At 41.8% G+C, this 16,522-nt stretch overlaps 1 protein-coding gene across 9 annotated transcripts in view; it reads right to left on the reverse strand.

Annotated features, from left to right (window-relative positions):
- Positions 1 to 16,522, reverse strand: part of FAT3 (FAT atypical cadherin 3) — a 607,093-nt gene that overhangs the window by 96,798 nt on the left and 493,773 nt on the right. For 8 of the 9 annotated variants that reach the window (XM_050940215.1, XM_050940199.1, XM_050940224.1 and 5 more), the window contains one exon: positions 8,406 to 12,479. In XM_050940215.1, coding sequence (XP_050796172.1) covers positions 8,406 to 12,479 — 4,074 coding nt within the window. Of the gene's footprint in view, positions 1 to 8,405; positions 12,480 to 16,522 lie in introns of those variants that run through there. The other variant, XM_050940233.1, reaches the window with a different exon arrangement.

Here is a 16,522-nt window from a genome sequence, read left to right on the forward strand (position 1 = left end):
AAAGACAGTGTTAGGTCGACGGCAGAAATCTGTCGTTGACCTAGCTACTTCCTCTTGGGGAGATGAAATACCTATGCTTTCCTGTCGGCATAGGTAGTGTCTTCACTGAAATACTACAGTGGCACAGCATTTTAAGTAGACAGGCCCAGGAAAAAGAGGGCAGATGAGACATTCCTGAACTTAAAACCAAACAGAAAGGTTGAACATATATGTTAAGCCTTGTGTGTATATCACACACCAGAAAATGAGGGCAGTTTAGATCATTGATCAGCCACATATTTTATAGAACCTTTAGACTGAGTGTGTGCATTCATATTAAAATATAAAGCTGGTATATCAAACACTTAACCATTTTCTGTTTATAGCAACCCAATGGTCATAGGCTACAATCCTGAAAGGCCCTCAGCTCCCAGTGACTTCCGTGAGAGCACAGGATTCTCAGTGCCATGCCGAATCAGACCCTTGCTAAAGCTGTGTAGTGACAAAAAATGGATTTCCCCAAAAGACGGTCAGTTGTATTTCATTATGCAATGTGGGCTGGATCCAAAGACCAGTCAAGTCACTGAGAGTCTGTCCATTGACTTGACTGAACTATGAAGCACATCCTAATTGGGCTGGAGAGAAAGGTAGGCACATGCTGATTAACATTAAAATATCTCCATTTAAGTGCAGCATCAAGGTAAAGAAGCATAATGTTTCTCCACAGCTGGATGCGAACCAGCCATAGCAAGAGTTCTGTTTAATATAACAAAGCCTTAAATGTATGTCTTTAACTTCATGATGGCATTCAATACTTTTCTGCACTGTGCATGAGAGTTCTTTAGTTAAAGCAAATGATTAACAAGCTTCAGTTAACATGAAGCAGTATGCCCAGCTCATGTATATCCCACTGCTAAGTAAAGAGGAGAGGTAAAAACTTCAATCAGTTGGCTGTCGGTCCTGTTAATAGTAATACCAGCCTTGAACAATTCTATAGTCATTACCACCATCTTGTTCATGAAATAGTTTTTATATCATATGCTGGGAATTATGGGAGTGTGCATAAAATGTTTGGGTGTTTAAGATCCCACATTTCTTTCCCTTATTCTATTAGAAGATTCATCTGAATGATCAAGAAACCTTAGTGATAAACACAAAACGTGAATCAAAGGCTTGATTCATATGTCTCTTCCTTTTTTGTTATCATTATCCTTCCTTTCTCCATTGCTCAGCACTGCTGCTGTATTTTGCTGATGAAAGACTGAAGGCATATGATAAAGTGTCACCGAAATAATGAGATGTAAACAGTAAAACACTGTCAGGGAAATAGTCTTAAAAGGGAAGGAAAAAAATAAGCTGTGGCTCAGGGAACCATTTTCTAGAACTCATATATATGCCCTGCTGCAGATCTCATTCCGCAATGATTAATTAACTTTTCCACTAACATATTTAAGCAGATTCTGAGTCCTAAGGGCATTCTAATTAATTAGTTTTTCACTCTGAATAATGTAGAATTTCTAAATGGAAGCCTCCTGACTACGAGTATTAATGGATTCTTTACAATCTGTTGGCAGTTTTCTTATGTTCTGCTTTGAATGTCACAACACTGAAGTGTTAGCTAAAAATAAAAGCAACATTTCAGAATGACTTTGAGGCTAAGAGAATCTGCATTATCTTTCATCTTTTGTTACTTGAAGTTTGATTAATGGCCTGTTCCCCCATGCCCTAGTCAGCACATGGTACAAAACCAACATGGGCTCAAGTTTAATGAAAGAAAAAACACCTAGACACAATGAAATCCACAAACATGCTGATCCCAAACAAACAAATCTTGATACACATCATTACCAAAGCGCACATACCTAAGTTATAACAACTAAAAGAGTAGCTGAAAACTCGATATTGACCACATGAGTTTTCACTGAGACTTCCCTATTCCTAGTGCATACTACAGTGGTTATTTCATTTTGTTTCTTTCTTTGGATTTCATATTTATTTATTTAAAAATGTCTGGTGCCTATCTGGAACTGTAGGGACTTTATGCATATTAAAACCAATAGTGTTTACACAACATTTAAGACAGTGCACATGCTCACTGAGCTGCCCAAATGATAAAGACAACCCACCAAATTCTACCACCACTACACCTTAGCTTTCGAGGAGGAAGGGTTAGTTCAGTGGTTTGAGTATTGGGCCTGCTAAACCCAGGGTTGTGAGTTCAATCCTGGAGGGGGCCATTTAGGGATCTGGGACAAAAATCCGTCTGGGGATTGGTCCTGCTTTGAGCAGGGGATTGGACTAGATGACCTCTTGAGGTCCCTTCCAACCCTGATATTCTATGACAATATTCTTATATCTGCCAATATAACTCCTCCCGCAAATATCAGGGCTCTCAGAAGTGGCTATCTGAATGACTCTAATGGTATGTCTACACTGCAAGAAAACACCCTCAGCTGGCTTGGGCGGTGGGGCTACAGAATTTCAGAACAGATGTTCGTGCTTGGGCTGGAGCCCCGGCTCTTGGGACTCTGCAAGGAGGGAGGATCCTAGAGCCTGGACTCCACCCCAAGCCCAAACATCAGCACCAGTGGCTCTCAAACTTTCCAGACTACAATACCTCTTTCAGGAGTCTGGTTTGCCCTGTGTACCCCAAGTTTCACTTCACTTAAAAACTCATTGCTTACAAAATCAGATATAAAAATAAAAAGTGTCCCAGCACACTATTACTGACAAATTGCATCCTTTCTAATTTTTACCAGAGAATTATAAAATAAATATTGTACTTACATTTCAGTGTGACACTTGAGCCTGTTTTTCCACTTGTGAGTCTTGTCTGAAGCCAGAGCCCCAGGTGGTGAGGCTGAAGCCTGTGCCCCACTGCCTAGAGCTGGAGCATGTAACTTAGCTTCACAGGACTCAGTGTGGTGTGGGGCCTCAGACAATTGCCCTGCTTGCCCCCCCCAATACGAAGCCTGCTCTTGTGACACCCCCCCCCAAATTCATCCTGTGACCCCCTCCCTGAGAACTGCAAACCCCAGGTTGTGAAACACTCATCTATATTAGTTGAATAGCCCTTGGAAGACCTCTGTGTGCCCTCAAGGGTATGTGTACCCCTGGCAGAGAACCACTTATCTACAATACAGTTTTATAACCCCACAGCCCAAGCCCCATGAGCTCAAGTCAATTGACATGGGCAGCCGCAGGTGTTTTACTGTAGTGTAGACATACCCTAAAGGACAGATCCTCAGCTCTGGTTTATTGTCTCCATTGACTTCAGCCATTTACACCAACTGAGGATCTGCCCAGAGGTGCTTGAAATGCACACAAAGCAAGAATTAAAAATGTGCCACTCACCTCAAAATTATTCAAATACCCATTGAGCTTCCCAGGCAAAATAAACACAGACAAAAAGAAAATAATACTCACCACAAACAACATAAACTCTCCCTTCCACAAATACTGAGAAAGAGATGACTAAGGGATCCTTCTCTCTTAATCAGAAACATTGGCACTGGCTTCAATGATTTGCTGGATCAAAGTTATAACCTCTGCCACATTTTCTGGTTGCTTTCCCCCAATCCACCAGCATTACACCTCAGTCTTATCTGAGATGGGCATCAACCAGCTCACCCTCGCCCAGGGTCAGATGTCAGTCAGACACTGGGCTAGACAGATAATCTCACCAGGTAGGTCAGGCACACTGAGGATGTCAGACTGAGTTCCACTGGCACACTTTTAAGCTGCTATAGTCCATGGCTCCTCACTAAGGGCCTGAGCCTCTCAGCTGCTGAGCATCCTCTTGTTCCCACTTGCTTCAACAGGAACTGTGGGTGCAGAGCAGCTTCAAGGTCAGGGAAGCAATCTTAACAGCCTCAAACAGTGGTTATGCCAGTTACTTTAGGCCTACACAGGGATACTCAGGAAAAGTTAATGTAAATCAGCTAGAGCTGTGAAGTCAATGCAAATGGTGTGTGGATGCCCTCATTAAGGAGTAAAGTGGCCTTAATTTACAGTAACTTAATCTGTCTTGAATCAGGCCCCCTCCCCCACCTCCCTGAAGGTGACTTCACACCTTTTAGTTGATTTGCCTTAACTTTCCTGAGTTTCCCTCAGCAGACAAGCCCTCAGATGTCTAAATACTTTTACAGAACCTGCAATATTTGCACAAGCAAGGGCATTCCCCTACAGTAATTACAGGGCCCTGTAGGTAATACTGCAAACACTAAGAAAGCCTTGTCTATTTGTCTAAAGCAATACTGACAAGTTTTCAGACAAGAACAGGAGCACTTGTGGCACCTTAGAGACTAACAAATTTATTTGAGCATAAGCTTTCTTCTTCGGATGCAGCACCCGAAGAAGTGGGCTGTAGCCCATGAAAGCTTATGCTCAAATAAATTTGTTAGTCTCTAAGGTGCCACAAGTACTCCTGTTCTTTTTGCGGATACAGACTAACACGGCTGCTACTCTGAAACCTGACAAGTCTTCAGTAACCCACATGAAAGGGCCCATGGTTTATTGCAGGCAACTGGCCAACATTGCGCTCTCACAAGAAAAGCAACAGTGCCTCTTCCATCTCCAGCTATCACTGCCAGGAACTTCGGATATGTAACAGCCAGCTTTTATACCATGGCTTTCATCGGTACAGATCCCCAATTGTTTAACAAGGTCTGTCAATAAATGGGCAAATAGGCATCACATCTTCCACCAGTGAAACGCAGATGGCTCTGGGTTTGAAAACGGCAGCTGTTTACCAGCATACCGCAAGCCTGAAGAACAGGTTTGAACTGAAGAACTGTATCTAAATTAAATTAAAAGTGGGAGAGGCATGTTAGTCAAGCACAGTGTTATTATCCATATTAAGAGTTGACCAGAACACTGAGATTAATGACTGTATTCTGGGGGAAAGTACTATGAGACCTTAAGTCATCACAAGTGGTTAGAGTTTTGATTTTATGCCTCATCTAAAAGGCGATTTTTCCACACATTCTGTGTGTGCTGCACATCCTCAGGGAAAGGTATGAAAGGCTATTCTGAGTGCACCAAATGCCATTCTCATCATTTACTTTCTCTTCCCTTTAATTCAGTGATCCATACTTGCTCCAGTGAATGGCTCAGTGTCATAAACAGATAGCTAAGTGTTAATGTTCTTTTATCTGTAAAGGGTTAACAAAGGGAACCAAACACCTTCTTTTACCTGTAAAGGGTTAACAAAGGGAACCAAACACCTGGCCAGAGGACCAATCAGGAAACAAGACTTTTTCAAATCTGGTTGGAGGGAAGTTTTGGGTGTGAGTTCTTTGTTCTTTGTCTTGGTTCGGTGACCCTCTCGGCTCTGAGAGTGATTTTTCTATCTCCAGGCTTTCTAATCTTCTGTTTCCAAGTTGTAAGTACAAGGATAGTAAGACAATAGGTTTATATTGTTTTTTTGTATTTACATGTGTGTAGTTGCTGGAATGTATTCTTTTTGGATAAGGCTGTTTATTCATTTTTTCTTTTAAGCAATTGACCCTGTATATTGTCACCTTGATACAGAGACCATTTTATGTCCTTTTATCTTTCTTTTTATATAAAGCTTTCTTTTTAAGACCTGTTTGAGTGTTTTTCACTGGTTACGGCTAAGAAACGAAGGGAGGGGAAAATCTCTTTGTGTTAGATTTACTAAGCCTGACTTTGCATACCCTCTGGGTGAGGAGGGAGAGAGATTAGATCTCTCGGTACTTGTGTTTCAAGGACTTGAAGCAGGGAATCTCCCAGAGTACCCAGGGCGGGGAAATCTGGGAGGAGGTAAAGAGGGTGGAATCCCTTTGTTTAGATTCACGGAGCTTGAATCTGTATATCTCTCCAGGAACCCAGGGAGGGAACACCTGGAGGGGAAGAGGGAGAAGGGAAGTGGGTTATTTCCCTTTGTGGTGAGACTCAGGGCATCTGAGTCTTGGGGGTTCCCCAGGGAAGGTTTTGGGGAGACCAGAGTGAGCCAGAATTTTTCTGGCTGGTGGCAGCGATATCAGATCCAAGCTGGTAATTAAGTTTGGAGGTTTCATGCTAGCTTCTCATGTTCTGAACTCTAAGGTTCAGATCTGAGTAGGAGAGTTATGACACTCAGGCGTGGCTGTATTTACAGAACAATAATCTGGGTCTCAAAATACCTTCAAAATGACACAGTCACTGAAAAAAATCCCCAGCTATTTTGATGTCATGAAATGTTGAAGTCCACTAGATGAACTCATTTTGAACTCAAAGTATGAATCGAATGTTTCATTAGTGAAAATGCAACTGTATTTTAACATTTGTTTTGTAGCCAATAGAATTAAATGTTTCTGGATGATTTTCATTCCACTATTTTCCATATTTAAGAGGATATCTTAAAAAACTGAAGATAGCAAAGCCTCTTTGGTATTATGTTCTAGCAGTTGCAATGGTATCATATGTGCCTTTTAAACCTCTTGTCTTTTCAGTAGTAGCATTTTTAGAATTTACTATGACAACACAAAATCAGGAAGGGATAGTTTTGAAACTTTTAGGTCTTATGGGAGGAGACTGGTATTAAACTGGTATTTTTCTCAAATTAATGAAAGTGGATTAATACATAATGTATCTGTATTGTGCATTAGAACAGGAGATTGACGACTTCAGGACAATTTACATAAATGGGAAAAATGCTAGTTAATAATTATCTCAGTGCACTAAACTACTCCCAATTTGAACATCACTGCTTTGCTTTTCTACAGCACTTCCCATTTGAGGATCTCAAAGCTCTGGACAGACAATAATTATATAGGTGTCACAAAGCCTCTAGAACACGGGCATTATTATTCCAGTTTTACGAACAGGGACAATGAAGCACAGAGAGGAAGTGCCTTACCCAAGTCACACAGGAAGTGGGTGGCAGAGCCTTCCAGTTTTGTTTTTTACTCACAAAACTATCCTTCACCTCCTGTCCTTATAGACTATTCTGTGATACCCTATTAATATACCAGTTTAGCCTTTACAGGTGTGGAAGAATTTACTTTCAAACTGAATGAAGACTCTTTTCAAATGGTCAAAATGAATTATTAAATCACTTGAAACCGATGGTATTTTGAACGTATATGATGACAAATCCATGGTACCTAGGACTTTATGATTGTTACCATACCACATGCCACAGCCATTCTCCATTTGATAGCAAAAGCTAAGACAGAATTCAGATCCTCCAGCTACAAATACACAAACCCATGCACCACTTGAGCTAAATGAGACTTCTTATTTTTGCCCATTACTTGTTAGCAGTACTGAGTCTATGACAAAACTGGGAACAGTTCTAATTCTATCCAGTGCAGACAGTGGTGCACACCAATAATAACAAGGTTATTACAATATAACCTTTACTCCGATATAATGCGACCCGATAAAATACAAATTCGGATATAACGCGGTAAAGCAGTGCTCTGGGGAGGCGAGGCTGAACACTGGTTGATCAAAGCAAGTTCAATATAACGCGGTTTCACCTATAATGCGGTAAGACTTTTTGGCTCCAAGGACAGTGTTATATTGAGGTAGAGGTGCATTAGCAGCTCTGCAGGATGGGAGGCAGGAGGAACCAAAACTTTACTCGCAAAAATGTACTGGAGAATGCAGACAACAGACACAGACATAATAAACACAACTCATTTCCCCCTCCACCTCCCTCCCTCACCCCAAAACATACAGACATTTAATTTTGCTCTGGAAATAGAATGGCAATAAATATAGCATGATAGGAACAAACAATATTACTATGCTTGGAAAAAAGATTAGTAATAAATTTACGTTTACACCATGCTGCACATAGCTACTGCACAGGTGCTAACCAGAACAGCAGTGAGGAGGGTTACTGCTTCCCTGGTTTGTAATACGACGCTTCTGGTAAGTGGGGAAAGTGTGGTATTCCTCCCTCCCTAATTTACAGTGCACATCAATTTTTCCACAGATAGTGATTTTTTAAATTGAATTTTTAAATGGAAGTTTAAATGAAAATTCCCCTCTCTGGAAGGAGAAGGGTTTAATTAAAAAAAAGCGCTTAGAAATGTAAGGGCTTTCCTCTTGAGAATAAATGCTGTTCATTTTCCCTGGTTGATACATTAAGTTCTGATCTTTCCCATGCTGACACATCAATCATGATGGTTACACTTCCTTACAGCATGAAGTCTTGGGCTGTGAAATTGGGGAGGGGGTGAGGGAGAGTGACACACACACAAATCCTTTTCTCTCTCTCTCTAAGCTTCACTAGTTGCTAAAAAATTCTGGTCAAATTAAGAACAATAAATCCAAGAGAAATAGAACTGACTTCCTTGCAAGCTGAGGATGTACTTGAAATCCTGCTAAAACTTTCATGCTAATCTGTACTAAATCTCAGTTCTTCAATAAGAGCAGGTTTCAGGAAGAAAAGGGGTTTGCAACGTTCTTACCTGTAATATGGTAGCTAACCTGTCGATTGACTTCAGATGTGTCTTCGTCCCATGTGCTGAGAACTGCCACAACTTCACCAGGAGGGTCACTCTCTTTTACGGATCCTCTGTACACCTCGTGTTCAAAGATTGGTGCATTGTCGTTTATGTCTGTCACAGTGACAGAGACCAAGGTGGTGGATGAGAGGGAAAAAGCTTCTCCCAGATCTGAAGCCACCACTGCAAAAGTAAAAGTGGGATTCTTTTCATGATCTAGGTCATTCAATGTGCTGATCCACCCACTGTTGCCATCGATTGTGAAGGCTTCCATGATCTTGTCCAGCTCCGATTCTGCTGAAAGAGTATACGTGACTTGCCCATTTGCACCCCAGTCCGCATCAATTGCTTTAACCCGGATAAGATTAATCCCTGTTGGCATCCCTTCCATTATTACAGCTTCATAGTTGGCAGCTTCAAACACAGGCTTGTTGTCATTTACATCCAACACTTTAACCTCCACATCCACAGTTAATACAATGTCCACTTTGTCTAGCTGTATGGTGGCTGCAACTTTAAAGTGAAAAGCAGGATTTGTCTCATGGTCAAGTCTCTTGTCTAGCTTTATGATTCCAGTGTCTTGGTCTATGATGAAAATCCCTTCCTTGTTGTTTTCAGCTAATTCACCGTTAACGGTGCTATATACAGCACCTTGGCTTGGCAAAACATGTAAAATGTCAAGGGTGCTTCCTATGACAGTGTCTTCTGGTATTGTAAAAGAATATTGGGGTTGGGAAAAGGAAGGTAAAACAGCTTCTGGAGGTAAAACATGGATATAGACAGGAATAAGGGAATGCTTCATGGGAATGCCACCATCAACTGCTTTGACGAAGAATGACAGAACAGTGTTTTTCAGCTGGTTAAAGTTACCTTTGGTGACAATCCATCCATTGTCAGGATCAATTTCAAGCAAATCTGCCACTGAAACAGAGGCTTCACTATACAATGAATAGGTGATTCTTGAATTAGCTCCATCATCTGGATCTAATGCTTGCACTTGGGTGACCAAATGACCTTTTCCAACATCTGCTTTGACACTTGCTCTGTATTCTATTGTCATAAACTGGGGAGTATTGTCATTCTCATCCACTACGATCACTCTCACGGTGCAGAAAGTCATTCTCCCACCTCCATCCAGGGCCCTCAAAAATATACTGATATCCCCTTCCAAAGGGTTCTCTCGGTCCAATTTCTCAGTTGTTAGGATCTGTCCATTGTTATCAATTAAGAAGCGGTCCTTGGCAAAATCATTTATTATGGAGTAGTTTATCTGACCATATATACCAGAATCTCCATCTGTCGCTTTTACATGGATTACCTTAGTTCCAGGGGCAGCATTTTCTCTCACCTCTGTCACATAAATACTCTGTGAAAAGACGGGGCTATAGAGGTTAGCACCAAGGATCCGGATATGCACCTGAGCTGTGCTGGTGAACAATCCATCCGAGACAGAGACATTTAAGCTATACATTGGCTCCATCCTCTGTTTCCGGTGGTTAGACAGAGTTATAATGCCACTCTTGCTGTCCATTATAAAGCTGGTCCGATCATTTCCAGACAAGATACTGTACTCCAGTCTGTCAAAATCAGAGCTGTCAGCATCAGAAGCTTGGACACAAGTCACAAAATGGCCCCTAGGGGCCAGTTCACTCACGTAAGATTCATATATTAACTGGTTAAAAACTGGAGGGTTGTCATTCATATCTGTCACATAAATACTAACAAGAACTTCACTGCTCAGTGGTGGGAATCCATTATCAGCTGCCCTGACTTTTAAGCTGCACTGCTGTAATAGTTCATGATCCAACATACGGGCTGTCAGGATTAGGCCACTTGTGCTATCTATGTGAAAATAATCAGTGCTGTTAAAGGAGTCCTGGACAATCTGATACTGTATAAGTTTGTTATTTTCAGAGTCTGCATCGGTAGCAACAACCTGCAACACAGGAGTCCCAATCAAAGATGCTTCGGATAAGGTGGCATTATAGGCCGAGTGATCGAAAACGGGAGGATTATCATTTACATCATTAATAATTAAGTCCACAGTGACTTCAGCCCGAGCACCAGTGAGGGCATCACTGGCTCGTACTGTCAGCTTAAAAACAGAATTTACTTCATAGTCCAGTGGGCTGATGACACTCAGAACACCAGTGTCAAAGTCAATGTTAAACTGGTTGTAGGGATCTCCATCAACAATGATATAAATGATACCCTGGCCCTCTGGGCTGGTTGCATTTATGCTAAGAATTGGGGTGTGCATTTCTATGTCTTCATTTACAGAAGCTGTATAGAAGGGCTTGTCAAACACAGGCATTGCTTTATTAACTATAGTAATAGGAAGTTCTACTGAAGCAGATAATGATGGATTACCACCATCTTTTGCAAGGATGATAACTAAATACTCTATATTAGATAAGTCAGAGTTGAAGGCTTCTCTTAAAGTGACACTTCCAGTTTGTCTGTCAATTTCAAAATGCCCATAGTCTTCTTTCAACAGATAGGAGACTTCACCATTTGCACCCTTATCTTTATCAATGGCTGTCACTCGATAAATTAGGGTACTGGGCTCAGCATCAACTTGTACAGCAGCATAGTAAGGCAGCCCTACAAACACCGGAGCATTGTCATTGATGTCCTCAATGTTAACTCTGACAACCACCCTGGTCACACGCAGATGGTCTAGTTCACGACTTGCTTCAACAACCAGCTCATATAGCTCTTGTTTTTCTCTGTCAAAGGGGATGCCCGTCGTTTCAATAACTCCTGAGGTGGATTTGATCATGAACTTGTTCCCCGGGTTTAATATACCATACTTCAAGGGCTCATTGAGACGGTTTCCAACAGCATTCACCACAGCTACCTTTGTGATATTAGTGCTGTTCTCCGAGATAGATGTGGAATAAAAACTTTGTGTAAAATGGAGCCCACTATCCATGGCTTCTTTTAACATTATGGTTACCATAGCAGTGCTGTAAAATTTCCCATCAGACACTCTTACTATAAGCATATAGTGATCTTTGGAAAGAGTATTATTTTTTATGGTGAGTACTCCAGTACTTGAATCAATCAAAAAATGGTCCACATTGCCTTCAATCAGACTGTATGTTAGCTCAGGTGGAACCTCTGAATCTGGGTCTGTAGCCTTGACTTTAAGAACCTCTACACCAACGTAAGTGGGTAGAAGCAAGACCGTCTCAAACAAAGCCTGACTGAAGACTGGAGGATTGTCATTGATGTCAGTTACTTCAATAGTAACTTCGACTGGACTCTCCGCTGTGAGCTGTGGATTTCCGTTATCTCTAACATGCACATGGAAATGGAAGTGGGCTATGGTTTCATGGTCTAAATTTGCAATTGTTCTGATTGCACCAGTGCTGGAATCTACAGTGAAGTATTTCTTAGCAGTGGATTCAACAATCTCATAGACCAGCAAAGCATTTTGATTACTGTCGGCATCCGTGGCTCGTATCACCAGTGGGTTGTTGGCTGAGCTCCGGACTATACTGTTTACAGGAGCAGCTTCACTTATGCTGCCCGAGTATTGGGAGAGGAGAAAAACTGGCAGGTTATCATTTTCATCAACAATCTGAATGCTGATGGTCGCATTCGATGCCATGCCTGCCATGTTAGTTGCTTGAACAATGAGCTGGTAAGATGAAGTATGTTCATAATCAAGTGGCTTTTGACTCGTGATGACTCCAGAATATGGGTTTATAGTAAAGGCTCCATCCACATTCCCATCCTTGACCTCATAAACTAATGTAGACTGACTGATTGCAGAAATCAAAATAACTGAAGTTCCAATATTAACATTTTCATTAACTTCTGCTTGGTATTCCTTGTGTGTGAACTTTGGATGGGAATTATCTGACATGGTCACAGAAATGCGTACAATTGCTGTTGCAGACAGTGGTGGTGAACCTTGATCAGTTACTTTGACTGACAAAACAAACTGCCCCATTGTTGTCAAGTCCGGTTCCTTCAATACTGTGATGATGCCTAAAACTGGTTCGATCTTGAATGTGTTCCCAGTGTTTCCTAAAAACATAAATGTTGAAAGCTATATTAGAAGTGAAATACTGAAAATTCAGAAAATTCAATGTTCTAAAATGAACCTGACTATGATACCGTCACATTAACCCACAAGCGGTCACCAGTAATACTAGTAATTGCACAGAATAGAAAAAAACAGGTACCTAAATCTGGGCTCCTAAATCCCTATTTAGCCATCCAGATAAGTGGCTTGATTTTCACAAGTGCTGAACATTCAGCAACTTCAACTGACTTCTGAAAACCAGACCACATATTCAGGTGTGTAAATATGGCCCTAAAAGCCCCTTTTTGAAAATCTTGATTTATACATTTGTTTCATATTGATTAAAACAAAGTCTTTTTCTCTATCTTTAAATATTTTAAATGATCTTAATGGTTAGTGCAGGCACTCAATATCTCTGAAACCCACTCTGAAACTTCTATTTAGGTGCCTACACATGAAATTAAGAGCTAAATTAAGATCCCAAGTCTGAAAATTTGGGCAACATATATTATGCAAAAGTAAAATGTGGGAAAGTGCACCCCCCACATTATGGAATTAGACTATCAAATAGTTGCATACCTGAGACACAAAAAGGGGATCAAAGGCTAATAAGCCAATAGCTTGATAAAGGAATAACAATTCATGCCCTGAAATAAACAGGCTATTAAGCAACTATAGAGAGGATTACTGTAGCTCAAGGCTACAAAGAACTGACTACAAAGTGTTAGAATATAATTTAGAAAAATTACAAGGAACTATACCATATAAAATAGATTAAAGTATCTTGTGTCAGAGAGGTTTACTATTTGATTTCTGAGGGAAGAGAAATCTAGATTAATAAGATTTTGTAGAAAATGTTTTGAGATCAGTGCAGATAGAGAGGTCACTGACTATATAAAGAAGAAAATAATGTGTTTGGATCACAGGTTTTTTTTTTTTTTTAAACTAACATGATATACTCTCTGACTGTTCTTCGGGAGACAGATGCAAAACTTCAGGGTCTGTCCAAGTTTTTAACTGTTAAGAACATAAGAACATAAGAATGGCTATACTGGGTCAGACCAAAGATCCATCCAGCCCAGTATCCTGTCTGCCGACATTAGCCAATGCCAGATTCCCCAGAGGGAGTGAACATAACAGGTAATGATCAACTTATCTCTCTCTTGCCATCTGCCTCCACCCTCTGACAAACAGAGGCTAAGGACACCATTCCTTACCCATCCTGGCTAATAGCCATTAATGAACTGTTACTACGTGTCACCTCTATTAGGCAACATTTTTTTGTGTGGCATCTTAAGTAAGTGCTTAAAATGCGGTTCACGGTGTGTGTGTGTGTATATATACACACACACACACAAGCTCTTAGCTCCTTTTTCTCATTTTGATTCCAAAGCCAAACAGCCTATATTGACCTGTACTAATTCTGAATCTTTATTGTCAAACCATTCTTGATATCATGGTAGCTCATCATGGAGACTATTCCTGGGATCTTTTTGCTAGAGTCAAGGGTCCATGACCCCTGTAAGAACATTTCTCATACACCACTGAGTGGTAACCATTAGTAAACAGTGATCTTTTAGTGGCAACTGCTACAGCTGTTGTGCAGAGGGCAGCATGTGTGAAAATTCCAGCTGGAGAACAAACTATGTGGTGACCTAAGAAGTAAATAAATACAGATTCTCTGAAAGCTGGACCTGACTGCTAAAACTGTCCGTATTTGCTGCAGGTTCTGAGGCACAGAGGCTAGTCCAAACAGCAGAAATCATATGATAGTGGCTCCCACATGTCAGCTATACGCACACCCGTATGAGCTACAGAGGCCCAGGGTTATGCTAGCTAAACCAAACTTTGTGCTGTTCACTGAGAAGCCCGGGGTGCGGATTCCCACAAGGATGAGCACATTGCTGGCACTGACAAACACTGCATATGGCAGAGTAGTTTTATTTTGGTACTATTAGCTAATAGGAATTAGTTACAGTCATAAACTTATGCATGTAAGGATGGGGAGGAAGGTGTTTTTCTCCTTTCGAAATTTCTTATTAAGCTATGAGACTACTGCTTTCATCATTCAAAGTACTTCCTGTGAATGAAGAAGCTGTGTATGATCTGAGCCCAGCTGTTAAAATCAGCATCCTCACTGCACCCAATTTACAGATTATAGAAATTATAGCAACTGAAGCCTCAATTTTGATACATCCAGGATTGGAGCATTTGTGCATAATGAAACCACAGGAGTTCAATTTTATAGTAAATGGAGGCTTAAAGCCTGGAACAGCAGACACAGCTCACGATGAAACAGAAACAACAGGCAGTTATAGAAGACAAACCTATATGCAAACACTTTGGAGGATAGTACTAAAATTCAAAGGGATCTAGATAAATTGGAGAACTGGGCTACAGACAAGATGAAATTCAACAAGGACAAATGCAAGGGCTACACTTAGAGAAGAAAAACCAAACGCACAAAGACAGAATAGGGGATAACTGGCTTGGCAGCAGCATAGCTGAGAAGGATCTGGGAGTTGTAGTGGCTCACAACCTCAACATGAGTCAACAACATGATGCTGTTGCAAAAAGGGCAAATGCAATTTTGGGTTGCATTAACAGAGGCATAGCATGCAAGTCACAGGAGGTGATAGCATCGCTTTACTCGGCACTGGTTAGGCCTCAGATGGAGTACTGTGTCCAGTTTTGGTCACTGATGTATAGAAAGGATGTAGAGCAGGGTTGGCAACCTTTCAGAAGTGGTGTGCCAAGTCTTCATTTATTCACTCAAATTTAAGGTTTCGCATGCCACTAATACATTTTAACATTTTTAGAAGGTCTCTTTCTCTAAGACTATAATATATAACTAACCTATTGTTGTATGTAAAGTAAATAAGGTTTTTAAGATGGTTAAGAAGCTTCTTTTAACATTAAATTAAAATGCTGGTGGCCAGGACCTGGGCAGTGTGGGTGCTGCTGAAGATCAGCTTGCGTGCCACCTTCAGCACGCATGCCATAGGTTGCCTACCCCTGATGTAGAGAAACTGGAAAGGATCCAGAGGTGAGAGACGAAGATGATCAAAAGGATGGAATGCAAGCCTTATGAGCAAAGGCTGAAGGAACTGTGTATGTCCAGTTTAGAAAAGAGGCAGGAGTGAAAGTAAGGCGGTGTGGGCAGGTATGGTGTACCAGTAAAAAGTGGCTGCTGGTACTGGCTCGTACAGCTGACTTTAAAGCGCTGCCACCACCAACTGGGGCGCGCAAAAGGAGCAGCGACATTATAGTGCTGCTGCGGCAAAGGACCCTGCTTAAAACTTAACGTTGTTGCCCCTTTTGCCCCCTCCCCCGGGCCACTAACAGGGTGTGCAAAAGGAGCAGCTTCCCTGGGGACGGTGATTTAAAAGCTTCGGGCCCTTTTAAATCGTCACTGGAGCCCTGGGGCAGCACAGGCCAGGCAGCGCAGATGGGCTGGCTGGGGGATGCTGACCCCCCAGCCCCGGCCCTTCCACCCGAGGCCCCCGTACCGGTAAGAGTTCAATTTCACTTTCACCCCTGAAAAGAGAAGACTAAGGGGGAACATGATAGTGGTCTTCAAATACGTGAAAGGCTGTGTGACAGGATGTACTTACCCCACACTAGAGAAGGAGAAGTTAACTCCACATGCTGGGTGGAGGAAGCCACATCCCTTTGCCACTGCTGGGCATGCTCCATCTGGAGCCTCAGCATAAAAGGCCAGCTCAGTTGGGGCTGCGGAGAGAGAATGCTCATTGCAGGCTCCCTCCTGGGAGCTGCTGGAGCCCCCGATTGTGGAAGCCAAGAGTGCCGAGACCCAGGCCAATACCGGGCTGCCCACGGAAGCCCAAGTCATTGGGAGCTTCGCAAGCTGATGAGCCCAGAGGTCCAGGAGACTTGTGGACAGCAACACTGGAAAACAGGGTAGGAAGTAACCCAGGGGAACTAAAGATTGGTCCGGTTGTGGAACCGGGACAAAGGCAGCACATTTCGGATGGATCCTCACTAATCTAGTGGTGAATCCATTTGCTGCTATCAAGGCCATGGG

Source organism: Gopherus flavomarginatus, chromosome 1, assembly GCF_025201925.1.
Source record: "Gopherus flavomarginatus isolate rGopFla2 chromosome 1, rGopFla2.mat.asm, whole genome shotgun sequence".
Lineage (NCBI taxonomy): Eukaryota > Metazoa > Chordata > Testudines > Testudinidae > Gopherus > Gopherus flavomarginatus.